Source organism: Mirounga angustirostris, unplaced genomic scaffold, assembly GCF_029215605.1.
Source record: "Mirounga angustirostris isolate CCGP_5_RB_7025 unplaced genomic scaffold, mMirAng1.0.hap1 SCAF_5, whole genome shotgun sequence".
NCBI lineage: Eukaryota > Metazoa > Chordata > Mammalia > Carnivora > Phocidae > Mirounga > Mirounga angustirostris.
This window is the reverse complement of record NW_026991713.1, coordinates 58,275,864-58,302,001: the sequence shown is the minus strand read 5'-3', so window position 1 is coordinate 58,302,001 and position 26,138 is coordinate 58,275,864. Positions and strand designations below refer to the sequence as shown.

General features: G+C 46.0%; 2 protein-coding genes across 2 annotated transcripts; both read left to right on the top strand.

Annotated features, from left to right (window-relative positions):
- The first annotated feature begins 1,072 nt into the window (after positions 1–1,072).
- Positions 1,073–17,144, top strand: RAB5B (RAB5B, member RAS oncogene family). The gene is made up of 6 exons (XM_045873232.3): positions 1,073–1,217; positions 14,046–14,308; positions 15,425–15,576; positions 15,842–15,964; positions 16,523–16,616; positions 16,949–17,144. The coding sequence occupies exons 2-6, from the start codon at positions 14,146–14,148 to the stop codon at positions 17,062–17,064; spliced, it is 648 nt and encodes a 215-aa protein (XP_045729188.1). The 5' UTR covers positions 1,073–1,217; positions 14,046–14,145; the 3' UTR covers positions 17,065–17,144.
- Positions 17,145–19,728: 2,584 nt separating this feature from the next.
- On the top strand, positions 19,729–25,889 carry SUOX (sulfite oxidase). Its single transcript, XM_045873231.3, has 4 exons — positions 19,729–21,660; positions 23,135–23,191; positions 23,462–23,639; positions 23,878–25,889. The coding sequence occupies exons 1-4, from the start codon at positions 21,419–21,421 to the stop codon at positions 25,285–25,287; spliced, it is 1,887 nt and encodes a 628-aa protein (XP_045729187.1). The 5' UTR covers positions 19,729–21,418; the 3' UTR covers positions 25,288–25,889.
- Positions 25,890–26,138: the final 249 nt, after the last annotated feature.

Genomic DNA, 26,138 nt, shown 5'->3' with positions numbered 1-26,138 from the left:
TTTCCTAATCTCTCTGTGCAGGGCTACCCACCTCACCCCAATTCGGCCTCTTTTATGCAATTGGGATAGTGCCGAAAGTGGGCAAAATTAGAATTGTTGCCCGCATTTTACTGTTGGGGAAATGGAAACATACTTCACTTTCCCCACAAACCTGAATCATCCCCTGCACACACACACACACACACACACACCACATACATATACATACAAGGTGGCAGTTCCAGAATTTCAGAGACTTAGGAGGGACTGAGGAACAGCAAAGTGGTTGGACGTGGGTTCCATGGGAATTCGCCTTGACACTGAATTTCCCAGTAAGCTCGTCGTTTTTCCTTTTTGTTGCATATCACAGTTTTCTAAAGATACTTTAATTACATTTACATACGACTCAATATATCAATTGTCTGTATGACAAATTATTATGGAGGGGGTTAAAGTCTCCCCAAGCTACCACTTCTTGGAGTTGCCTCGGTCTCAGCCCCACCAAAAAACGTCCCAGACCGCCGGCGCTGGCCACCCCAAAAATTCCTGTCCTCTGGGGCCCCACAAAAAGGAGGCCGCATCGACGAGAGTGCCACTTAAATTCCCAGGCTCCGGTTCCTCAGGTGAGATGCTTCTCTTTACGCCGCCAATTTGTCATAGAGGGCGGGGCCCCAGGGTCAGTCCCCGCCAAATCCGGGGGGAGGGGCGAAGGTCAGCAGCGGCCCTCCTAAGGCTTCTTTCAACCCCGCCTTGCCTGCCATTCAAGTTCCGAATCTTCCCAGTACTGGTTAAAGCTTCACTTTGACCCGCCTCCATCACTCACCTGATTAGATGTTTATGAGTCAAAAGGCGGGGTCATGACGGTGTCGAGATATTATTGGTTGACATCTACGCCTGTCAATAGTGCACCGCCCCCGTCTCAGAAAGCTCGCTCTTTAGTGGCTCCTCACCTCGTCCATCTTCAGAGTTTCCCTCTCTGTATTGGTCTGGGGCCCCGCCTGTCCAGTCCCTCGCTCGTACTCGTTGGTGATAGCGCCGGAAGAGGCCCGCCTTTCTCCAGAGGATTGGCGGATTAGTGCACACACCGCCCACCCTTGATGTAGGCGGGTAATCGTGCTATTGGCTGGGGCCCCCGCCCCAGGACGAGAGGAGGAGGAGGGGCAGGAGGGTTTGGTTGAGCTGCAGCTGTTTGTCTGTTCGACACAGGCTTGGGCCCGACGGGGGAGACGGAGCCCCAGGTACCGGGCTGATGGAGCCTACGAGGGCAGGGGCGGAGGCGCCCGGGAGAGGAGAACAGTCTGGCCTGAGAGCAGAGGCGGGTCTGGGCCTCAGCGAGGGGTCAGAGTGGCCCACTGGAGAGGGGAGCAGGGGGCCGGGCCCCCGCAGGCCTAATGGGGGCGCTGAGGAGGGGGTCGGGCGGGCTGGGAGCCCGAAGTTGGTGAGGCCGGGAGGCGGCCGGGTTCTGTTGGCGGGCCAGGGGCCGGCGCGGGAGGCCCCGAGCTGTGTGAGGGCAGGGGCAGGCCTCATTGAGCAGCGCTGAAGAGGGAGGAGCTGGGGGAAAGGGCCGGGGCCATGGGTGAGGTAAGCCCGTTTGCCGGGAGGTGAGGAGGGGTCAAACCTGACGCCCGGTATGCGAGGGTAACCGGGGCTGGGGGTCTCGAAATGACTAATTGGAAGGGCCTGAGAAGGCTTCCTAGTTGGGTAAGGGCCATTCTCTTCAGGGAAAGTGACTATTATAAAAATAACTAGGGTGCCCCTGAGTTGAGCCGAGAGGGATTTGGGTTCATTGAGGGAGAACGGAGGCAAAAGACGAAAGCTTTACTAATCTAGAAGACTAGTTGGCGAAGTGGCCCCAGGGCCTGGTATCAGTTACGGGAGCTTCTGGGAATGCTCAAGGGTGGGCCGGAGGATCTGGGTCTTGGAGGACCCACTCTTTTGTTCCTCTTCGTATCGAGATGCGGTAACCTGAAGTTTTTGGGTACTCCCGGGGTAGCTAATGAAGACAAAAGTTAAAAAAAAAAAAAAAAAATTCTGTGGCTGTTGGCCGTTCCAAACTCAGCCCCTACACTTTCCCTTGGCCTGAACTGGTTTAGGGTGCAGTATCTGTTTCTTGTTACCAGTCTCAGCTGGGTTAGGGTGCAGTCCTGTGAAAGAGCTAAGAAGTTGGATTTGGGGGGTTTTTGTTTCTTTCTCGCTTAATAATCTGGTGTATGGTGGATACTGTATCTCTGACCTAGAAGCAGGGGATCAGTGATTTTATTATCCGCACTTGAAAGGGGCTTAGAGATCCCCAGCCACCATGAGATCTTCTGACCATAGTTGGTGAAACTTTTGTGGGACTTACACTTGGGTATTTCCCAGGCAGGTAATGGTTAGGTGGAACCAAGCCTGGAAATAAGAGGTTGTATCACTGAGGAACGGATTTGAGGAAGAGTGAGAAATTCCATTCCAGAAGGTTGGCATCACCCCTGTTCTTTGTCTACTTCAGGAGCCCAGGTTTCTGTGCTATTAGAAAGTTGGGTCAAATGCCTCAACAGTGAGGCATTTGAGGAAGGGAGTGAGTAGAGAAAAAGAAGATGGATTACTAAGGCACAGGAGTCTACCCTCCCCCATATATTTTTAATGGTCTGCTGACTTCTTTAGTCCCCCATAGATTGGAGTTTATTGGATTTTCCCTTATTATACTTCCTCCTTTTACCTTTTTATACAAATGTATTTTATAACTACATTTCCTCTGAATTACAAAAGTAATATGTACATATTTTAAAATATTCAGGATGTACAGAAGTGCACAAAGTGTAAATCTTCCCACATATTCCTCTCTCATTTGTCCAGAAAGGTCGACTAGAGGCAGCAGATCAGACTAATCTCACTTTGCTTTGGGGATGTGCCACCAAAGGCAGTTCTGTTTTCACGTTCTCACCAAACTCTGGTCTCTCATTCTTTCCAGTTTTCCCGTCTGGAATGATACTCTGTTATTTATTGTGCTCCTTTTACTCTCATTTTGTCTTCCTTCTATCAAAATCAGACAAGCAGAGAGGTGTACTCTAGGTTATCCTTAAAACACACAGAGTGCCCCCTGCCCCCAGTTGTGCACTGGGTATCCTAGGAAATGCCCAAATAGGTGGCCAGTACTTTTTTCTCTTTTATGGGCAGGAAAGGAACATTAGGTGAATCATTTGTTTGGGAGAATTATTGGATCTTTGCTGAAGTGAGGAATTTGAGACCTCTATCTTCTGGTTCATGGTCTGTGCATGTTCAGATTATATAACTGTCCTTTCATTAACCTAAAAGATGATGATGGTTCTCCTAAAGGGCCTCTGTATCTGTCTTTCTGTAGTGATATAAGAAAACTCTCAAGTTTCTCTGGATTTGAAATTGTTTCCTCTAAAACTTCAGTATAGTTGGGACATTTCATTCTACCACCTTATTAATTGAATTTGCCCTTACTGGCTTTAGAAGGCTCTAGTGTGCCCAGCCTTTGTACAGTGCCCCCAGAAACTTTGATTATGTACCCCGAGGAGTTTTTATTTTCCTTCTGCAAAGCCAGTCCTAGAGAAAATTGTGTGTGTGTGTTAATTGTCTCTATAGGCTTTGCCATTTTCTACATCCTGCTGGTATACCTGTCCCTTTCTTCTATACTTTTTTTTTTGCTTTTCCACCTTCCTTTTTTATTTTTTTTTTTAAATTTTTTTTAAGTAGGCTCCACGCCCAGCAGGGTTGAACTCACGACCCTGAAATCAAGACTTGAGCTTAGATCAAGAGTCAGATGCTTAACCCACTGAGCCACCTAGGTGTCCCTCGACCTTCCTCTTAATCAAAGTCTACCTTCAAGAAACAATCTGACACAGATCGAGAGTTAAAAACTATTTGGAGAAGAGGTCTTTCCCCTTATTCTTCAAGTCATACTTGATTACAAGTTATACCTTGTAACTCTTAGTTTTCCCAGGAGCAAGGATTGCTTTTCTATAGTTTCCTTGTTTTTATGCATTGATACGAATTTGACTTCTGAGGAGGCATAGGGTAGGAGAAGCAAGTGTATAAACTGCTCCCTAATCCTAAAGCATTTCAGATTGGAAAGTAACCAAAGTGTTAGACAATGAACTTAAAATAAGGAAATGCAACAGCCCTCTAGGAGGAAGGATACCTTAAAACCCTACACAATACGCTCCCACTTCCCAAGAGTGTTGTAGGAAAGATTTAGTCATTGAACAGTAACTGAGCTGAGTAAGGAGCCAACCAGGTGAGCAAAGTGTATGCAGATTTCTGGGCCAGATTGTGGCTGTGGTTTAGGGGCAGTGGGTACCTTTTCAGAATGTTCACTAGCTCTCATGGTTTGGGTTTTTTTTTAACTTGTGTTTCTCAAGTTCAGAAATTAATAGAGATAATGTCCCAAAGTTTTTGAACAATTAACATTAACTGAAAACTCAGGGAACTTTAAGCCACAGTTGCTTCAGTGTTAGGGTGGGAGGGCCGCATATTGGGTATGATTAGGCCATCTGAGCATAGTAACGGGTGACAGGAAAAGCAGTTAGCCCATGTGAGTTGCAACAGTACTTTGTGGGCTGGGTCCCAAGGGGGCCCTCCATCCAAGGGAGATCACAAAGAGGCCAGGGAGAGAATTGGTTTTCTGAAGACTATTAAAAACATTCCCAAATGGAACTGAGTGAGAAGCTATCCAGATGACACAGAAGGGGAGGAATTGATGAAGGAGGGAAGCAGGTCTGCTTTAGCATTAATTAATTTAGGGAGCATTTAATGAACACCTACTAGGGACCAGGCATTGTGCTGTGCTCTGGAGAGTCAAAATGACAAAAAAAATCGTCACATTTCTTGAGAAGTTCATAGTTCGGCAGAACAGACACACACCACTAACTTATATAATGTAGTAAGTGCTGTGATAGAAATATCATCTTAATACTGCAGGACCCCAGAGGAAGCAAAGATGAATTCTGCTAGGGTGAGAGGGTAATTATGCAATTTTACAGAGAAGGTGACATTTAAGCTTGGCCTTAAAAGATAAATTAGGAGTTTACTAGGCGGACAAAGTGAGGAAGGGCATTCCTGTCTTTTCTAGGTCAATAATAAAGAACTTGTACTACCATGCTGATAAGAGATAAGCATGCTTTTTACCTTTTGGGGAAATATAAGGGAGAGAGTGGGGAGAAGTGGAAGGACTCTCATTTAAGACCATGACTCATTAGTTAATCTTGGATAAACAATGGAAGAGCTGAGCCAAGTAGTAGAACTCTCAGTTCAAGATTTTAGTAATTTTGGGTTGAGAGTTGAAGGTATTTACTGGCTTTTGCCCTATCTTCCCTAATCAGTAAATCTCTTAGATTAGTCCCAAGGTCCACAGACGCTTGTAAAAGTTACCACTCTTTCCCTGTCATCTTCCATTAAATTATTTCCATTTCAACCATCCTGGCAGGGTTGATGAAGACCTTCTAGAGAGGCATAGTAATGAGCGAGTTCTGTTAAAAGACTGTGGAACTGGAATCCAGTTCTCAGGGAAGGCCTGGGTCTAGCTACCTTGTTTTTAGTCCCAAGGAAGTACTTATCAAAACTGAATAGAGGCAGAAACTAATCAGTCTGAACTCTTCTTTCTGTCCTGGTGTCCTCTGCAGAGTTCAATTCAGAGTTAGCATCTCCTGCTTCCTTAAGAGTTATAGTGGTATATTAAATTAGGAGTACTTGCTAAAAGGAGATTTAGCTGTCTGTATGAGAACACCTGGCAAGTTGATTAACATTATTTGTAATAGCTGTCTATATGGTAATACTGGCAAGTTGATTAATATTATATGCCTCAGTTTCCTTACCTGTAAAATACAGACTGAACTAGACCTCTAGACCGCCTCTTAACTGGGAAACTGACCTTATGGGGCTGACATTTGGGTGTGGGCTAGACTCCAGTGGCTATATATCTGGAAGTTAGTCTCTCTTAATAGGTAATAGACTTCTAAAGGCTTCATAATGTGGTTGACATAGAGACTCAAAGATACCATGTAGAGGGGGGCCTGAAGAATAGTCTTGCTCTAGCTGGGATCAGCAAGCTAAGAAACCTTTCCTATTTATACTTTCCTGAGCTGCTAGGGGTGCTGCCCACACTCAAGAACTTGCCCCTTCATCCTCCACCTTTCCCCTCCCCAGTGGGCTGATGCTGTGATCAACCCTAAGTCCTCCCTAGTTAATGGTCATTTGATAAACCTTTTTTGTGGAGCTGCACATCGAAGGGAAGTCAAATCTGATTTTTTTTTCTCTTCCAAACTGAAAGGGTTGAAGGGAAGAATAACTTCCTTGCCCTCCTTTTTTTTGCCTCAGGTTTGAAGGTAATCACACCACTTGGCTGGGTGGCTGTGATTTATTTTTTGTCTTTGAATGGATCGTTGGCTTATTGTCAACTCTTAGCAAAAAAAAAAAAAAAATCACCACTAGAAATCATTTGAATTTTTTTTTTTTAAGATTTATTTTTTATTTGACAGAGAGTGAGCACAAGTAGGGGGAGCGGAAGGCAGAGGGAGAGGGAGAAACAGGCAGGGAGCCTGATGCAGGACTCAATCCCAGGACCCTGGGATCATGACCTGAGCCGAAGGCAGACGCTTAACCAACTGAGCCACCCAGGTGCCCCAAATCATTTGAATCTTATGTATATCTCACTTCTGTACCCCTGATCTTTTGAGAGCCTAGCTATTGCATAAAAAGCATGATACCCTTATATGCATGTTGAGATTAAAGATCAAGGCACAGTGATGGGCAGCCCATCAATTACTGTGAACAGGGAAGGTAAGACATATTATTGAGGTGATACACTGGGGTAGGAGGTAGTTTTTTCTTTTTTTTTTTTAAGATTTTATTTATTTATCTGAGAGAGAGATCGCGAGAGCAGGAACACAAGCAAGGGGAGTGGGAGAGGGAGAAGCAGGCTTCCTGCTGATCAGGGAGCCCGATGAGGGGCTTGATCCCTGGACCCTGGGATCATGACCTGAGCCAAGGCAGACGCTTAATGACTGAGCCACCCAGGCACCCCAGGAGGTAGTTTTTTCTAACCCAGTAGTTCCTAATCTGTGATGATCCAAGGTTGCTTAGTAGTAAGAAAGTTTGCTGATTGTGTCTGGGCTCTGGCTTAATTTATTGTCGGGGGCGGGGGTGTGTGACAGGTTTTGCAACGTGAATGTGTTTGTGACTGTTTCCTATCTCCACATTTCCCCTACTCCCTACTGTTTTCCCAGGCCTAGAGCCATGTGTCTGCCTATGAGAATTCAGTCCATTCTAACTCCCATGTTTTCTTACTGTAAAGTAGTAACATTGAGGCTTAGTGTTCTGCCCCTTGGATCACATGCTTTGAAATAGATGAAAATGTGAGCAGATAATTGGGGTGCCTGGCTGGTTCAGTGGGTAGAGCATGTGAGTCTTGATCTCGGGGTTGTGAGCTCAAGCCCCACCTTGGACGTAGAGCTTACTTTAAAAAAAAAAAAAGAAAAAAGAAAATGTGAGTGAATAAGTCAAAGAATCTAGTAACTTTTACTGTTGTGTCTTAAGGGTATAGCATATATATGTCACCTAAAGGAAACGTGATCAGCTTATCATCTGTAGTTTTTTTTTCCTATGGTGTCATCTGTTTTCTAAAGTGTGTAGCGTTATGATGGCCTATCTTTTGTTATGAAACAATGTATATGTAGTGCCACATAAATATGTTTTAAAAAATAATTCCTCACAGATTCTGAGAAACTCTAAGAGAAAAAAAAAATTTTTTTTTTTAAGATTTTATTTTTTGACAGAGAGACACAGTGAGAGAGGGAACACAAGCAGGGGGAGTGGGAGAGGGAGAAGCAGGCTTCCTGCTGAGCAGGAAGCCCAATGCAGGGCTCTATCCCAGGACCCTGGGATCATGACCTGAGCCAAAGGCAAACGCTTAACGACTGAGCCACCCAGGTGCCCCAAGAGAAAGAAATTTCTTTTTTTTTTAATAAAGATTTTATTTATTTGAGAGAGAATGAGATAGAGAGCATGAGAGGGGGGAGGGTCAGAGGGAGAAGCAGGCTCCCTGCGCATGCGGGACTCAATCCCGGGACTCCAGGATCATGACCTGAGCCGAAGGCAGTCGCTTAACCAACTGAGCCACCCAGGCGCCCCGAGAAAGAAATTTCTTAAATGTACCCAGAAGTTTGGAATTGAATTCAAATTCTGTTCTTTACTACTTTTTCCTACTCCCCTCCCTCCCCAAAGATCCTTACAGATAAGGAAGCTAGGGCTCAGAAAGGCAAAGGGAGTTAAGTAGCCTAAGATCACAGTGGGTTACAACTGGCAAAACGGAATAAAACTCAACCTTGCTTGATTCTAAAGCCCTTACCGACACCACAGGGGACTGCCCCAGTCTAGTTTAGCTTCCCATTTTCATAATTGCGTCATAACTTTAGTAGCAGGGTTGGAGAATCCTCTGACCCCTGAAGAGCTATATTCAGCCCTCAGCTTCATTTCATCTAGAAGTGCTGTAATAGTAACCATAGCCTATAGGCTGCCCAGAAACTTGACTTTCTCCCATTCTTATTAACCCATCTTTCATTGTCAGGCCTCTCCAAAGCAGTGTTTTTTAAACTTTTTTTTTGTCAGGCCTCTCCAGAGCAGTGTTTTTTAAACTTTTTTTTTTATCATGACTCATAATAAAACATTTCATATCATAATTCAGTGTGTGCACATAAAGTGAAACATTTTCACAAAATGATTCTTATTATTTGCAATACACTTGTTATTTTTTATTCTATTTCTTTTTTCTTTTTTTTTCCCCAAATATTCTGATCATGATCCACCAAATGATTTCAAGGTCACTGTTGGTTTACAGCTCACAGTTTGAGAATGAAAAGAGCTAAAGAACTGTGACTAATGGTTAAGAACCTAATTAAGGGGCACCTGGGTAGCTCAGTTGGTTAAGCCTCCGACTCAGTTTCAGCTCAGGTCATGATCTTGGGGTCATGGGATCCTGCCTGTTTTGGGCTCCATGCTCAGCGGGGAGTCTGCTTGAGATTCTCTCTCTCCCCCTGCCTCTCCCCCCTGCTCGCAAGTGCTCTCTCTCTCAAATAAATAATCTTAAAAAAAAAAAAAGAAGAACCTAATTAACTGATTCTTGCAGTACTGGTTCCCAGAATTTAGGATTTTGTGGACCAACTTATTTATTTATTTTTTAAAGATTTCATTTAGGGCACCTGGGTGGCTCAGTCGGTTGAGTGTCTGCCTTTGGCTCAGGTCGTGATTTCAGGGTCCTGGGATCTGGTCCCACAGTTTGAGAATGAAAAGAGCTAAAGAACTGTGACTAGTGGTTAAGAACCTAATTAAGGGGCACCTGGGTGGCTTAGTTGATTAAGCCTCCCACTCTTGATTTCAGCTCAGGTCATGATCTCGGGATTGTGGGATCCAGCCTGTGTTGGGCTCCCTGCTCAGTGGGGAGTCTGCTTCTTCCTCTACCCCTCCCCACTCATGCTCACGTTCTCTCTTTCTCTCTCGCAAAAATAAATAAAATCTTTAAAAAAAAATAAAGATTTTATTCATTTATTTGAGAGATAGTGAGAGAGAACAGGAGCAGTGGGGAGAGGGAGAAGCAAGCTGCTAAGCAGGGAGCCTGCTGTGGGGCTCAATCCCAGGACCCCCGGATCATGACCTGAGCTGAAGGCAGATGCTTAACCGACTGAGCCACCCAAGTATCCCTAATTTATTTTTTTTTTAAGATTTTTTATTTTATTTGAGAGAGAGAAAATAGGAGCGGGGGGAGGGGCAGAGGGAGAAGCAGACTCCCCTGCAGAGCAGGGAGCCTGACACGGGGCTCAATCCCAGGACCCTGGGACCACAACCTGAGCCAAAGGCAGACGCTTAACCAGCTAAGCTACCCAGTACCCCTGGACCAGCTAATTTAAATTTGAGAGTTTTGCTTTCCCATATATGGGTATTTAGAAAGCTTACTACTGCCTATCACCATTATTTTTTAAAGCATTAAAAATTATTTAGAAAGCTTTTATTTTATTTTTAAGATTTTATTTACTTATTTGACAGAGCACAAGCAGGGGGAGCTGCAGAGGGAGAGGGAGAAGCAGGCTCCCCGCTGAGCAGGGAGCCCGATGCGGGGCTCGATCCCAGGACCCTGGGATCATGAACTGAGATGAAGGCAGACGTTCAACTGACTGAGCCACCCAGGTGCCCCTAGAAAGCTTTTAAATGTATGTCCTAAAAATATTAAAAATTTATATTTCCTATTTTAAAAAAATTGTGTAGAATGAAAAAAATCTTGAGTCCTTCACATACCACCCTCCTCAATCCCACTCTCCTCAGAGGTTGAGTATGTATCCTCCCATACTGTTTTCTTTCTCTTTCTTTTTTTAAAGGTTTTATTTATTTATTTGACAGAGAGAGACACAGCGAGAGAGGGAACACAAGCAGATAGAGAGGGAGAGGCAGAGGGAGAAGCAGGCTCTCCCCTGAGCAGGGAGCCCCCCGATGCAGGGCTCGATCCCAGGACCCCGGGATCATGACCTGAGCCGAAGGCAGACGCTTAACGACTGAGCCACCCAAGTGCCCCTCCCATACTGTTTTCTATACAGAATTTTGTTTTACAGAAATAGGATCTAACCATGTGTTTTGTTCTACAACTTTTTTTTTTTTTTAAGATTTATTTATTTATTCGAGAGGGTGAGAATCTTAAGCAGGCTACACACTGAGTTGGGAGCCCAGCGCAGAGCTCGATCCCACCACCCCAAGATCACGAACCCAGCCAAAATCAAGAGTCAGGCACTTAACCAACTGAACCACCCAGATGCCCCTCTACAATTTTTTAAAAATAGGTCTCAGAGGTTTTTTTGTATAATATATATATTTACTTTTGAGAGGAAATTAATACTAAGTAAGAAGTTAGGGACGCTGCTCTCTCTGCCTGATGCTCCCCCTGCTTGTACTGTCTGTCTGACAAACAAATAAATAAAATCTTAAAAAAAAAGAAAAGTAAGTTAGAAATCTTGTTATAAAGAATATTCTTTTAAATTGGATAAATTTAGGGGCACCTGGGTGGCTCAGTTGGTTGAGTGTCCAACTCTTGATCTCAGCTCAGGTGTTGATCTTGGGGTCGTGGGTTCAAGCCCCGTGTTGGGCTCCATGCTGGGTGTGGAGCCTACTTTAAAAAAATTTTTTTCTTGAATAAATTTAGCTTTATGCAAAACTTGCTATATTGTCTCTATTTCTTATCATTTCATCATAAATCACTGAAAACTTCATCACAAAATAGCCTATGTATATCTGGATTCTTAGGACTCACTGGCCTGAGGAATATAAAATACCCAGTAGAATCAGAGTAATTTCTTACATTCCTCTATCTTAATCCAGTCTACTTTGGGACTTTTCTGAGTTCTCACTTCTATCTCATTCCCGTTAACTTCCTCTTTACACTTTTGTTTTTTCTGTTTTTTTTTCTCTACTTCTTATCAAGCCTGCTTTTTAGGAATATATTAGTTAAAATTAATATTGAGATATACTTTAATATATTAAGTTCATCTTTTCTGTGAATCAGGGCCACTAAATAACAATACTTATTTTTTAACACTATGCTAAACACATCTTTTCCTTAATCTTCATTGCTACTCTATGAGGTAGGCAGTTTTTCCATTTTATAAAGGTGGAAGGCAAGGCTCTGAAATTTTCTTGATGTCATTAGTAATGATTAGTAGCTTAATATTCATTGAGCACTTGTCAGATACTTACATTTAAATTATTTCTGTTACCGGGGCGCCTAGGTTAAGCGTCTGCCTGCGGCTCAGGTCATGATCCCAGGGTCCTGGGATCAAGCCTCACATCAGGCTCGCTGCTCGGCGGGAAGCCTGCTTCTCCTTCTCCCTCTCCCACTCCCCTTGTTTGTGTTCCCTCTCTCGCTGTGTCTCTCTGTGTCAAATAAAGTCTTTAAAAAAAAAATTAATTCTATTATTTAATTCTCACATCAGTTTTATGAAGTAAGTGCTCATAAGGCTATTATCCCATTTTACAGATGAAATGAATGCACAGATTTAGTAACTTGCCCAAAGCTTCACAGCTAGTAAGCAGAACTGTAAAAATAAACCCAGTGAATTGGACAGGCTTTGTTCCTCTGCACTGCCTCTTGTATGATTTTTCTGCTTGTCTGTCTTTACTGTCTTTTCTAGCTTTACTAGAATTACAGATTGTTACTAGAATCAACCTTGAAAAAAGAAAAGATTAATTTGAACAAAGTACAACCCAAGTAATGCTTAGGTTTTGGACAGAGGTTTTGCATGCTCTGATCATGCTAATTCCTTTCAATCTCATAGTCCCTTTCCCCTCAGAGTCAGAATGATGAAATACATTCAATTTTGGATGATTAGACTCTCAAGAGTCTCAACCTCTGTCTCTTCCTCCACCACCAGGTTTCCAGGCCTCTTGAAAGGTAAAGATAGGTAGTTCAGTTTATTTTCATCAAATGTTTATTGCTTGAAAATTTACCCCTATGGGGCGCCTGGGTGACTCAGTCGGTTAAGCGTGTGAGTCTTGATTTCGGCTCAGGTCATGATTTCAGTGTCCTGGGATCAAGCCCCATGTCCACCTCTGCACTCGGCACAGAGTCTGCTTAGGATTCTCTCTCCCCCTTTCTCTCTGTCCCCCCCGCCCCGCTATCTCTCTAAAATAAATAAAATCTTTAAAAAAGAAAAAACGCCTACATCATCCTCTTGAGACTCCTGCGTGTGTTTAGAAGGTACACCCTCTTTCTTTGCCTCTAATATGGAGGGCTACAGCTGTTAGGAGAGTTATCTAATCCCTAGGCACCTGGAAGACAGCTGCAAGTTGAGAGTAGGTCAGGCCTACTGATTCTTCAATTTGATAGATTCTCAGACTTGGAGAGGTGGCAGGAGCAAAGTGAAAGAGTGGATGCTGAATGTGGTCTGTTGGTTGTCTGTGGTCTATCTTTCTACTCACCTTTGACCAGAAATGAGAAAGAACAGATTTTTTGGCAAATAAACCCTGGTTAGGGTTTCAGAAATGTCAAGAAGACTACTGGTTATGTATGAAGGATACGGAACCAGAAGCTACCCCCGCTCTTAGGGAGGGGTAACTCCTCTCATACCCCTAGAGTAAATCTTTCATTTTGAAAGCTAGAAAAAAGATGGGGGTCGGGGGAAAGACAGCACCAGGATACCAGGGTACTGGGGATCTAGGGCACCTGTGGGTGCATTCGGGTGTTCTTCAGGCCAACTAAAAGTTGATTGGTTTGGGGGTGCCTGGGTGGCTCAGTTGGTTAAGTATGTGACTCTTGATTTCAGCTCAGGATTGGGAAATGGAGCCCTCTGTCAGGCTCCGTCCTAGGCTGCTTAAGATTCTCTCTCCCCCTCCCTCTGCCCCTCTCCCTCTCTCCCCCTCTAAAAAGGGGGGAAAAATGTCTCAAAAGTTGATCGGTTTGCTGTTTTTTGAAGACCTGGGGTGGGGGGCCTGGGTTGAGCATCTGGCTCTTGGTTTCAGCTCAGGTCATGATCTCATGGGTTGTGGGATCGAACCCTGTGTCCTGCTCCAGGCTCAGTGGGGAGTCCCTCTGCCCTTCCCACTCACGTTCTTTCTCTCTCAAATAAATAAATCTTAAAAAAAAAAAATTGAAGACCTGGTGGGGAATTAATGGGAAATAAACTTATTTCACACAGTTTTCAGTCTCTCCATTTCAGCTCCCTTGGCAGTTGAGGATTATGTAGTAGGGCAAACTCCACTTCAGATGCAATTCTTTTTTTTTAATATTTATTTGAGAGAGAGAGAGAGGGCCTGATCCCAGCACCCTGGGATTGTGACCTGAGCCAAAGGCAGATGCTTAACCAACTGAGCCGCCCAGGTGCCCCCAGATGCAATTCTTACTGTTCCCCATTCTTACCACTGAGTGTCAGCTGCCTGGGACCCTGTCAGTGGGATAACCTTTTAATGGTGGATGATTTTAATTCAGTCCTCATAGGAGCAAAGAAATGAAGAGATTTATCTTTTCTCTAAAATGGATTGCAGCTGCAATGTCCCTGTGTTTAATTTTACCCACTTTTTTTTTCTTGCAGGACTGTTGAAGTCTGAAGTCCCCTCCCCTTCCCCCTTCCCCCCTTTGCCGCTTTGTGGCATCCCCCTCCCTCCACCCTTTCCCATTCTGATAATCTAGCCATGACTAGCAGAAGCACAGCCAGGCCCAATGGGCAGCCCCAGGCCAGCAAAATATGCCAGTTCAAATTGGTCCTGCTGGGTGAATCTGCAGTGGGGAAGTCTAGCCTGGTATTACGTTTTGTCAAAGGGCAGTTCCATGAGTACCAAGAGAGCACTATTGGAGGTGAGTACCTCAGGGAAAGAAGAGGCTCAATGTTTAGTGAGGCTTTTGAAGGGAGATCTAGGTACCTGTCTGTGGAGCTGGCCTTTTTAGCTCCTTGGAATGGAAATCCTTTATAAAACAGAAAAAAAACTGCCATAATGACAAAAAGTAGGTATATGTTTGTCTCCTTGCTTCCTAGAAGAAAATTAGAAAGGTTGACCATTGCACACCAAGAAAATCAACTAATTTTTTAAATCTCAGTTTGTCTTCATCCCACTTTTTTCTTAATCCATTTGAAGTTCAGTTGAGTGTCATCTTGAGCAGGGTTGGTTTAGAGCAGTGATTCATAATCAAAAATGTATTTCAGAATCACTTGGGAAACATTTTCATCCTGTCATGCTTGGGCCCTATCCTAGATCTACTGAATAGTATTGGAAATAGAGTGAGATTGGTGGAGGTATAGATATGTATGTTGGTAAAAGCTCCTTAGATGATTCTGATGCACATGCCTGGTAAAAGAGAGGCTAGAACTAAATACAAAAGATAAAAGGCATCTGCCTTTCCCACCTTTGCTACCTTCTACCTTCTGCTACTCCCAAAATAGGGCCCTAGTTCAGTAAAAGATCTTTTATGAGAACTCCCATGTTACTCCTTCCCTGCTTTTACTAGTCACCTTGGAAATGTGTTCTTGGACCAGCAGAAGATTATATAAAAAAGTAACAGCCAAATAATATTGATAATGGTGGGATTTGCCATCAGGCTTTAAAGTCTTCTAATTAATTATTGATGTGACCTCTATCTGAAGCTTATTTTCTGTCATCATCTCTTACTCCTCTATTTTGGTTAGAAGAGAGATGACTGGTATAAGTGTCAGTTCTTCTCCCTAACCCTCATAGTTTGTGTGCCCCCATTCCTTAGGTAGAGAAACTTCTGGCAGGAAGGACTTAGCCAAGGGCAGTCTTAATCCTGCTTCTAGGACCTATACATAAGGAGGGGAATGGAAAACCTTTTCCTTAGCTCAATGACCTGGGTGGTGACTGGTCTTAGACAGAAAATGGAAATATTGTGAAGGGGGCTGGGATTTTCCCATTGACCCTCCCACTTACAACTTCTTACCCTCCATTCTCTCATCCGTAGCGGCCTTCCTCACCCAGTCTGTTTGTCTAGATGACACAACAGTCAAGTTTGAAATCTGGGACACAGCTGGGCAGGAACGATACCATAGCTTGGCCCCCATGTACTACAGAGGTGCCCAAGCTGCCATTGTGGTTTATGACATTACTAATCAGGTAAGTGGGCTGAGAAGATTCTCTTGCTTTTATTTAGAGGAATTAAAATAGGTGGGGAAGAGAAAGCTGGTTCTTGAAATAGCAAAATAAGAATATAATTTACACTTCCACGTACTGGTAAGACTGAGGTAATGGATTACAAAGACACAAGTGGTTTCAGTGAGGGAAGCCTGCCTGGGAGAGGTGAGTTTTGAGACTGGGTTTTGAAGATGATGGACCTGGATTGGCAGTCATTCTGGCCAATTCTTCTCTTATGTTTTCCTAGGAAACCTTCGCCCGAGCAAAGACATGGGTAAAGGAACTACAGCGACAGGCCAGTCCTAGCATCGTTATTGCCCTGGCGGGGAACAAAGCTGACTTGGCCAATAAGCGCATGGTGGAGTATGAAGTAAGATGGCCCAGAGAATCCCTCTGTAACACACTCCCTCTGTGCTTGGGACCTTTTTTTCATAAACCTGCCCTCTCTGAAAACCTCATCTGAGGACATTTATCATCTCATTCCTCAGTTCCACACCAAGTTAAATACAGCAACACTGTGACCCTAATGACAGCCAGGAGGTTTTAGAGGAGACAGAAGAAAATTCCAGAGCAGAGGGGTAGGGAAATACCAGCTATGGGGGTACTGATGTGAAAACGGGAAAGAGGGAGCAGTTGAATTTGAGGTAAGGGACTATTCAAGTGTCACAACCTAAAAGCCCCCAACCAACTCACCTTCTTCCTCATAATTAAGATTCCTGACACCTGCTTGTTGGATTAAGCTGTCTAGACCATGAGTTATCCTTGAGGGAGTTGTCACCAAAATATGGGTCCAGGGCCAGCTGGCTCAGAGGGGCAATTAAAGGGAGGGAACCTAGGATATTGCCTAGCTCTGGTGCTACATGGGAGTGGAAAGGCAATACTTGTTCCTACCCTACATTCTGAGTACTGGTACATCCACCCCTTGCAGGAGGCCCAGGCCTATGCAGATGACAACAGCTTATTGTTTATGGAGACTTCAGCCAAGACAGCTATGAACGTGAACGATCTCTTCCTGGCAATAGGTAAGGTCAGAGCAGCCTGGGATCTTCCTGTCTTTTTCCCTTGCCTCTAGACAAGATCACTAACCCAAGTCATAAGGGTAGAGGGGAATGTCTCCCCTTGTGAAAACTTTAGGTATGGAAATATCTTAACTTTCCATTATGACCTCAATCCTTTGGCTGCGGCTTTAGCCCCCTCATTTTCAATGTAGTTTACAAGTGAACCTTTTCCCCTCTTCAAAACATTCTTTTAATTTCTCAGATTTCTCCCTTCCCCATCTCTCCCCTACCCATAGTCCTTTGGAGGGATGAGTAAAATCGACCATACTTTTTTCCCCTTCTCTTTTTATCTCTAGCTAAGAAGTTGCCAAAGAGTGAACCCCAGAATCTGGGGGGTGCAGCAGGCCGAAGCCGAGGCGTGGATCTCCATGAGCAGTCCCAGCAGAACAAGAGCCAGTGTTGTAGCAACTGAGGGGGTGGCTAGCAGCAAACAAGTATGGAGCTAGCACGAGAGCTAAGAAATAACCTCCACCCCCACCCCTCAGCACACAGCCCCTACGGTAACAGCACACTGAGCCCTGGCTCCCAAGGGCTGCCTTCTGACAGCTCCGTCATGGCACTTTTTAACGCTTCAGCAACCAACACCAGGCAGCTGTTGCCACTGGCCTCCTACCCCTACTCTGGGGCTTGGGGGTCAGATCCCCCAGGACTTAACCTTCCAAAACAAACTTTCTTCACTTTGTATTATAGGTGCAAGACAGTGACCTACTTAATCTTTCCTCCTCTTCCTCCTCCTCATTTTTTCAGAAAACATTTTTTGTCTCCTGCCCCTTCTCCTTCTGCTTTTGGTCAATCCCTGTTCTTGATCCCCTTTTCCTCCTCTCCCCAGGGTGGAGAAGGTGGTGAACCCAGGAACTGAGGAAGGAGGTTTCCAGTTCAGTCACATTAAGGGCCCTGGGGAAGAGTAAGGCTCAGAGCAGGAGGGAGTAAGGAAACAGGTCCTTTTTTTTTTTTTTTTGGTTGGAGTTTCTCATTTGAAAACACTGCAGTCTCCATGAGTTGGCCTTGTGGAGGGTGTTTCTAGGTAGAGGTGAGAAAGGGAAGGCAAGCTCTCGGGGACTGGGTAGTTGTGTTGTTAGCTAACTGGGCAGAGGTGGAGAAGGTGGAGATGCAGTGTCACCTATGGCTCTGGAACTGTTCCAAGGCCTAATTTCCCCCTCACCCAGCCTCTTAGGTAGCTCCTCCCCCATAGTGGGGGAGACTCTGGACCCCAGAGTCCTCCAAAGAATCTTCACTGGTTGCCTGCATCTTTGGTTCTGCTGTGATCTAATTAGAGGAGGGACCAGTTTCTGATACCCATCCTCTGATTTATACATATGCATTTCCCCCCCTCTGGCCTTTAGATGGCCTCAGCCCCAGCCACTATATTCCCCTGCAGTTTGCACTTTAATTGGTGGTAGTTCACTTGGGATACTTGTTTTATGGGGGGTTTTGATTGATTTACCTGCCCTCTCACCTTTTTAATTAAATGGAACCCAAGGTAGTATATATATGAGGTTTTGGGAGGGGCTGTAGAGAACAGGACCAGTGGCAGCTACTCAAGCCCAGTCTCCACTGCTTGCTTCCTCCAACTCTGATTCTTAACCTATATTCTTGCCAACCTAGCTCTCGAGTATAGGTTTGCCTTTCCTGGGTAATTAACTGAGCAACTAGAGAGTGGTCTCAGGATAGCCTAGGCCATGGTATGGGAGTGAAGAAGGGTCAGGCAAGAGGGAGGAGTTTTCTGTCCTTTCCTAAGGTTCATGTTCAATGATCCACCCATTACCATGTCTTTTCTACTTCCCTGTAAATAGGTATGATCTTTATTCCCACTGTACAGTCTGTTCTGTCCTCCACCTCCCATCAGGCCCTAAATCTTTTCTCCTTTGTTAGTATCTTCAGTTTAGTCCCTCCATCCTTATCCTCATACCCACCCCCAGCCAGTGGTTTAATCCACGTACCACTAGGGGCTAATACCACAGAGGCCTACTTGTGGCCCCCTCACACCATAACACCTGTTCCTGTGAATAGGGGACAACTGGCACTGAAGGTCCATCACAGCTGCCTCACATCACCAGGGGACGTGGGTCCTTTCTAAATCTCTAGCCACTCTTCACATCCTTCATCAGGTATTTTAGGATGTCTTTGGGAAGCCATCAAGGCAAGAGAGAACTCTAAACTCCTTCTTGTTCCAGCCCAGAGTTTTGGGAAAACTGGGGGAAGTAAGATAGGAAAGGTCACAGTGACCTAGGATTGGAACCTTTCTACCCTTTGGTTTACAGACTACCTTCTGTCCCAGAGCAGCTGAAAAATCCTTGGAGCTGAGACTCTGAAGGACCCAGCTTAGGTTCTTCCACTTAAGACTCATTTCCCTTCCTTTTCCAGGGGCAGCCTTAGTTCCCGTGGCCCTGAAACACACATACATTTTCCCCTTCCTTTCCCAGCACCTACCAGCCTCCCAAAGCACCCAGTGCGTCCTTATAAGTGGAAGAACTAGGATAGCTCTCTTAAATTCCTTAGAAATGAAGTTTTGTTTTGTTTTTTTTTTCCTCTGTGCATCTTTCCCCATGGAACAGGAGTGAAGTGTTTCATTGCCTTGGGGCTGGGAAACCATTTCTCCAGGCTTCTTCTCCCCTCCCCAGCCCCCTCAGGAACAGGATTGGCCTTAGCTTCTGGGCCTATCTGCTGCCTTCCTTCTATTTCCTACCAGCTCCTCTGCTTTCCTTTGAGCTCTCTTGGGCTTGGGGGTCTTACTTTTTATTTCCCAGCTCTTCATTTTTTTTCTGATCAGTTTTTTTTTGGGGGGGGGGTGTCCTTTTTTTTCTTCTTCTAAGAAAGCATTTGCCTTTTTCCCCTTTTCTTCCTCTCCCAACATAACAATCGTGGTAACAGAATGCGACTGCTGATTTACCGATGTATTTAATGTAAGTAAAAAAGGAAAAAAAAAAAAGAAAAGAAAAGTGTATTGGAGTGTTGCTTCTTTTTTTTTTCTTTTTTTTCTTTTTTTTTTTTTTTGCTATTTTTCTGTCTGATACAAGAAATTTGGAAGAAAGGGCATCCAGTGTTTTATTGAATCAGAAACACACCCTCTCCTACATCTTGGTATCTCCTTATTCCCTTTAATCTTTTCTTGAATAATGACATAGCCCAATTTGGAAAATATTCCCTTTATTGCAGTTAAACTCCTATTCCCAGGCCACTAGAGAGCTCATCAAATCTGACCTAGCTTACTTTTTAGGCCTCTTAATGAAACATATATTGGTGGGAGAGAGGGGTGTCTATGGATCTCTGGGCAGACAACGGATGAGACTGGAGGGAGAGGTGGTATTTGTGAATCCTTTGAAGTATTATGCAAAAGTTTATGTGCATTTCTCCAGCAAAAGGGTGCATTGCCTTGTTTGTATCTCAGAGGGGTCCATGTTAAAGAAGGTTAAAAAAATCATTAAATTTGTGTTTTTAATTGATCATGTGGCTTCTACCCCAACAGGAAAATTTCTCCTAGATCTGCTCTTTTTTTTTTTTTTCTAGATCTGCTCTTGTTTGCTACTGTACTTGAAGCCCTTCAGTCCATCACAGTCTAAGTGGAGGTGGATGGGGGAGAATGATAAAGAGAAAGATTGGGTATTGTTGCAGAAGGACAGGAAAGAGGACTGGTGTCAAACAGAGCTGGCATTGCAGTCCCATCTGCCAGCTTACCAGCTGTGGCCTTGATCAGGTTACTTAGCTGCTCTCTGCCTCAGTTTCTTCTTCTGTAAAATGAAGAAAAGTTGAGGTTTAAATGTCAATTATGTAAAGTATGTGTGGGGCACACAAGGTGATACTGTTATCAGGGAGAAGTCTTATCCTGTGGCTTCAGAGAGTTCCTAACTGATTTCTCTGTATCCTTGGGCTGAGCCTGTTTTTCAAGGCTGGTAGGATAGGTTGGGCATCATACCTCACCAAAGATTTAATTGAACACAGCTGAGTTGGAAATCTTTCTATTTCCAAAAACCTCTGGGCCAAAATCGCCTTTTACCTGTCAATTCCCTTTCCCATCTCTTAGTACTCCCTCCAAGGTTCCTTGATTCCTGGCAAAAGCTCTAGTTCACTTTAGAGCAGAAAGGGAGGGGAAATGATCTTCCAAAATTAAAGAGAAGACCTTCACTTAAAGGTTGTAGTTCAACCTTTTGAGCTCTAGGGGGCAGTGTGGACACGTTTGCCCCAGGTTCACAGCCAGCCAATAACAAAGTTAAGTTTTCAGTCCCGCACCAAACGATAAAGGGTGATTGCAAACGTCTTAGTGCTCTCTACTCTGAGATTGAGAGGGATTATAATCCTACTTTGGGGTGTTAAGATGTTATTGCTTTCGTTATGACCAATGATTTTTTAATTGACTTAACTAAGGAAAAAAATGGCTAGCTATATTGTTGGTTCCATAATTTGGGAAGAAAATCAGCAAGTCCAAGGGAACTCAAAGTCTTTGAACCACTATTTAGGCTTCACTCCTGCTCTTATTGTTGGATATAAGAGAATTGAGCGCTTGACCTTGTTTCCACTAAAAGACAAACAAGGCTGTTGAAGTTGCAACAAACGTTTGTCAAAAACAGGGTAGAGGCGGAGCTCACCGCCGGGAGAAAGCCTGCTGGATTTCGAGGCCTCTTCAGTGAACGCACCTTGTGTCTCAGCTGTAGGGGCAGGGTGGGGGCATCTCAAAACTTCCCACCTTTAGCCCAACCTTTGGAGTCCTCGTCACCTTCCATTGCCCGGTTCCGGACAACAGTGAGGGTCCCATTCCTTGTCGAGCGGGGATGGAAACAAAAAACAGCCTTAGCTCGGAGCTCCCCTCGTGGCGCCCTGCCTGCCTCAGGCTCCAGGAGGCGGGCACAGCAGCTGGGAGGCGGCCAGCGGCCAGCCAATGGCTGGGGGACGAGCTGAGAGGCGAAAGTGGTCCTTCACTCTGGACCAACGTCACGGTGCTGGCCCCGCCCCTTTGCCAGCCGTCGTCTGGAGCCGGGCGGGTAAACCAGCCGCAGAGCGGACGCCGAACCCGGTAAGGGGGTTGGGGGGCTGGGAGAGGGAAGAGGTGGAGGAAGGGCTGGTAACCTGGGCGATAAGGGCTGGTAACTTGGGACCCGGCAGTGCTCCGAACCCCGTGGGTTCGAACAAAAACTGCCGGTACCGCCTCCACTCCCGCTGCCCAGCTGCTACGAGACACTGTTGTGCCAAGGCTGGGCAGTGGCAGGGGACTGGGTGCTGGTGCTCTGGGGCTGGATATACCCTCCTACCTAAAGTGCCCCTGGGGAGTAAGGGGCCACCACCTGCACAAGGGGTGTGGCATCTGTTTTGGAGCAGAAGGTTGCTTCTCCCAAACCTGGGACCCTGGGCTGACCAAGTTCACCTGTAAGTCAGCCCTACTTGCACCACTCCAGCCTGGTTATTATAAGTAGGCTGCTGGCGTCGAGGTAAGGTGGGAGGGAGAGGGAGGATCTCAAGGCCCAGGAGTAAAATGCAGACTCTGCTCCTGCTCCTATTGCCTTCGCCCTCGCAGTTTCCCTGCCCGCCCCCCTCTTTAGCATTTCACCAGCAATTGGGACTTTTCTCACTCTTCCCTATTTTGGCATTCCCGGGGTCAGTGATCTGCTCAGTGCTCTGAGGAAGGAACTGCTGCAGGGCAGAGTGGAAAAATTACTTCTTCCCTAGCGCATCCCCTGACACTGTGGCCATTACTTCCCAATTTGCTGAGTTCACAGGAATGGCATAGACAAGGTAGGGGTGGGGACCCTGGGTTGGGGTCCACTTCCCAGCTGGGTTCTATTTTCTTTTTCCCTAAGGTTGGTAGAGGAAAGGAGGGGACTGAAAGGCCTTCAAAGACAATATTATTACTTGTTTGCTTCTCACAGCTACTCTGCTAGGTAGATCTCATTTCACAGATGAGACACAGTTTTGAGAGGCTTGATATCTTGCCTAGGCAATGGGGCTGGTTAATAGCCGGGCCGGTTTCACAAACCCAAAACAGTTCGACTCCAGAATCTGAGTTCGTTCATCCCATTAGGCTACCACTACCTTTTTCACCTTTTTTTCCCTAAGTTAGTCTGCCCCTCAGTTGTCCTCTGCTGACTTTGGAGATAATAAACCAGCAAACTGGACTGTAGATATTTTGGCTTCTGTCCTTTCGGCCCTTGGCCCCAAACATTGTTCTCTGTAGTGGACAAAGTAGAGAATAGAGGATGGGAGATAGGTGATTCTAGAAGACCAACCCCCTCCCTCCAGCCCCATTCCCTTCCATCCTGTCAGCACAGTCTCTCTGAAGTCCTTTAGGTTTTTCTCTAAGGACCCATTTGGATACACACACACACACACACACACTCACTCACTCCCATCCTTTGGCCTCATTACCACAGAAAAAGTATCCTCATTTGCCAGGGAGTTCCTTGTTTACCTTCTTCCACCGGTTTCCTCAAGTTGCCCTAATATCATCCCCTTCCAGAACTCCCTGTCTTGATCCTGGAATCTTTTTCCCACAGGTCTGCCACAATGCTGCGGCACAGGGCTGTGATCTCACGTCTCCGACAGGCCTGCAGGTAGGCCATCGGATCCTAGAACTCGTCTCCTAGCCCTTACCTCCCACCCCCAGTATCTTTATGATGTTTTATCTACCAGATAAGATAGTTGAGATGGTGACTACCAGGGAGGAAAGGGAAAGCCATAGCTCACCCATTTGCCCCACCCATCCCTGGACAAACAAAGTCCCAACTGAAGGAACCAATGGCCAACCTGGTAAACCCCAGGCCTTCACTGTCTCTCTCATATGATCGGAAGTGTGCTACTAAGAAGACCTCTCTCTCTTCCAGGCTCCAGTCAGTCCCCTCAAGGCTCTGCATTCGGGCCTGCTCTACAAATGATTCACTTCAGCCCCAGTGCCCCAGCCTTGCCTTCTCTGGTGATAACTCCAGCCCTAGGGGATGGAGAGTCATGGGGACTCTGCTAGGCCTTGGTGCAGTGTTGGCCTATCATGACCACCGGTGCAGGGTAAGTGGGGAAGGAAGGGACTTCACTGTCAGAACAGAGGGGCCCTACTAAGCTCCCTAGCCAACCTAGGCTATTAACACAGAGCCCATGGTGATACGGTCTTCCTGCAGAGTAAAGATGGAGTCTGCTACCTCTGTTTCACAGTGGCCATGACTTTATGGGTTGGGTCAGGGTGAACTAGAGTGATTCCTTCTTACTATTTATGTTTCTTTTTGCCTTACCCCTGCCCTGCCTGCAGGCTGCTGAGAAGTCACCACACATATACACGAGAGAGGAAGTGAGATCTCACAGCAGCCCTGAGACTAGGATCTGGGTGACTCTGGGCTGTGAGGTGTTTGATGTTACAGAATTTGTGGACCTACACCCAGGAGGGGCATCAAAGCTGATGCTAGCAGCAGGGGGTCCTCTAGAGCCCTTCTGGGCCCTCTATGCCGTTCATGACCAGCCCCATGTGCGTGAGATACTGGCTCAGTACAAGGTCGGGGAGCTGAGCCCTGAAGACAAGGCACCCTCCACTTTGCAGACCTCTGACCCTTACGCTGATGATCCTATACGTCACCCAGCCCTGAAGGTCAATAGCCAGCGCCCCTTTAATGCAGAGCCCCCCCCTGAACTGCTGACAGAAAACTATATCACACCTAACCCTATCTTCTTCACCCGGAACCATCTGCCTGTACCTAACCTGGACCCAGAAACCTATCGCCTGCTTGTAGTAGGGCCACCTGGGTGTCAGTCACTGTTCCTATCCCTGGATGACTTGTACCAGTTCCCTAAGCACGAGATCACAGTCACTCTTCAGTGCGCTGGCAACCGACGCTCTGAGATGACTCGGTTCAAAGAAGTAAAAGGTCTGGCGTGGAATACTGGGGCCATTAGCACTGCATGCTGGGCTGGGGCACGCCTCTGTGATGTGTTAGCCAAGGCTGGTCACCAGCTCTATGAAACTGAGGCCCACGTGTGCTTTGAGGGATTGGACTCAGACCCCACAGGGACTGCCTACGGAGCATCCATCCCTCTGGCTCGGGCCATGGACCCTGAAGCTGAGGTCCTGTTGGCATATGAGATGAATGGGCAGCCTCTGCCTCGTGACCATGGCTTCCCTGTGCGGGTGGTGGTTCCTGGTGTGGTGGGTGCCCGCCATGTCAAATGGGTGGGCAAGGTGAGTGTGGAACCAGAGGAAAGTTACAGTCACTGGCAGCGGCGGGATTACAAAGGCTTCTCTCCATCTGTGGACTGGGACACAGTAGATTTTGACTCAGCTCCATCTATTCAGGAACTTCCAGTCCAGTCAGCCATCACAGAGCCCAAGGATGGGGAGACAGTACAATCAGGGGAGGTGACTATCAAGGGCTATGCATGGAGTGGTGGTGGGAGGGCTGTGGTCAGGGTGGATGTGTCTCTGGATGGGGGCCTAACCTGGCAGGTGGCTGAGCTGGATGGAGAGGAACAGCGCCCCCGAAAGGCCTGGGCCTGGAGGCTATGGCAGCTGCAAGCCCCTGTGCCAGCTGGGAAAAAGGAATTGAACATTGTTTGTAAGGCTGTAGATGACAGCTACAATGTGCAACCAGACACGGTGGCCCCAATCTGGAACCTGCGAGGTGTGCTCAGCAACGCCTGGCACCGTGTCCACGTCCGTGTCACCCCATGAGAAAGTGAAATGGAATTACCTACTCCCAGAGTCATTTTCTCAACCTCTTTCCATACCCATCCTTTTCCCTCCTTACCACAGAAAAACCTTTCCTTTCATCATCACTTCTTGGATGACAACCCTGTACTGTGCCTTCCTAAACCACACATAGATACACACATTGCACATTTCCAAGCAGGCACCAACTCTCCCATGACGCTATGTTACGTAACTCCTGTTGTGCCAGGAGTTGAGAGCTGCAGGAGAAGGGGGGGAAATTCTGTAAACAAGCACTCTTCTCTTCCTACCCCACCTACACTTCTAATGTATATCACCACTTTATTTTGCTTTTCTTCTTGGGAGTCTTCAGAGAATGTGTGTGGATATGTGTAAGAAAAGTGTATGTGCAACTTTCTACTGACTTTCTGGGTTGCCAAGGGTTGCGAGGGGTGAAATCCTGCCCCTTTATAGTTCCACTTTTCTAAATACATCAATAAAGTGTTTAAGTATACAACTCTGAAAAAAGATTATGACTTTTGGGACTTCTTAAGACTGGAGCGTGAGCATGTTGCAGGAGGGAGGTGCGCTGGTACTGGAATACGTAGTGAGATAATCCAAAACAAGGTGGGAGGAGAGAAGGGAAGCTGGTGCAGGGACGTCAAGAAGTGGGACGTCCTTCTCTGAGGTCGGCCGGCATCTCTAGCGTTGCTTAGGTGACTGACCTCAGAATACCTCCAAGAGAGATTTTAAAAATTGACATTATTAAGCTCCTCCCCGCCCCTCCCCATTCCTACACTTGGCAGGAATGGCAAAGAATGCTGAGAGGTTAAAAACAGTATTCTCTTAGTAGGGGCAGGGCAAAACTTGGCACC

Bases quoted from the DNA above. Each gene is read 5' to 3' on its own strand.
- RAB5B (XM_045873232.3), top strand. From the start codon at position 14,146: ATGACTAGCAGAAGCACAGCCAGGCCCAATGGGCAGCCCCAGGCCAGC. The intron at 14,309-15,424 runs GTGAGTACCTCA...TCTCATCCGTAG, and splicing joins CCAAGAGAGCACTATTGGAG to CGGCCTTCCTCACCCAGTCT. The intron at 15,577-15,841 runs GTAAGTGGGCTG...ATGTTTTCCTAG, and splicing joins TTTATGACATTACTAATCAG to GAAACCTTCGCCCGAGCAAA.
- SUOX (XM_045873231.3), top strand. From the start codon at position 21,419: ATGGAAACAAAAAACAGCCTTAGCTCGGAGCTCCCCTCGTGGCGCCCT. The intron at 21,661-23,134 runs GTAAGGGGGTTG...TTTTTCCCACAG, and splicing joins CAGAGCGGACGCCGAACCCG to GTCTGCCACAATGCTGCGGC. The intron at 23,640-23,877 runs GTAAGTGGGGAA...CCCTGCCTGCAG, and splicing joins ATCATGACCACCGGTGCAGG to GCTGCTGAGAAGTCACCACA.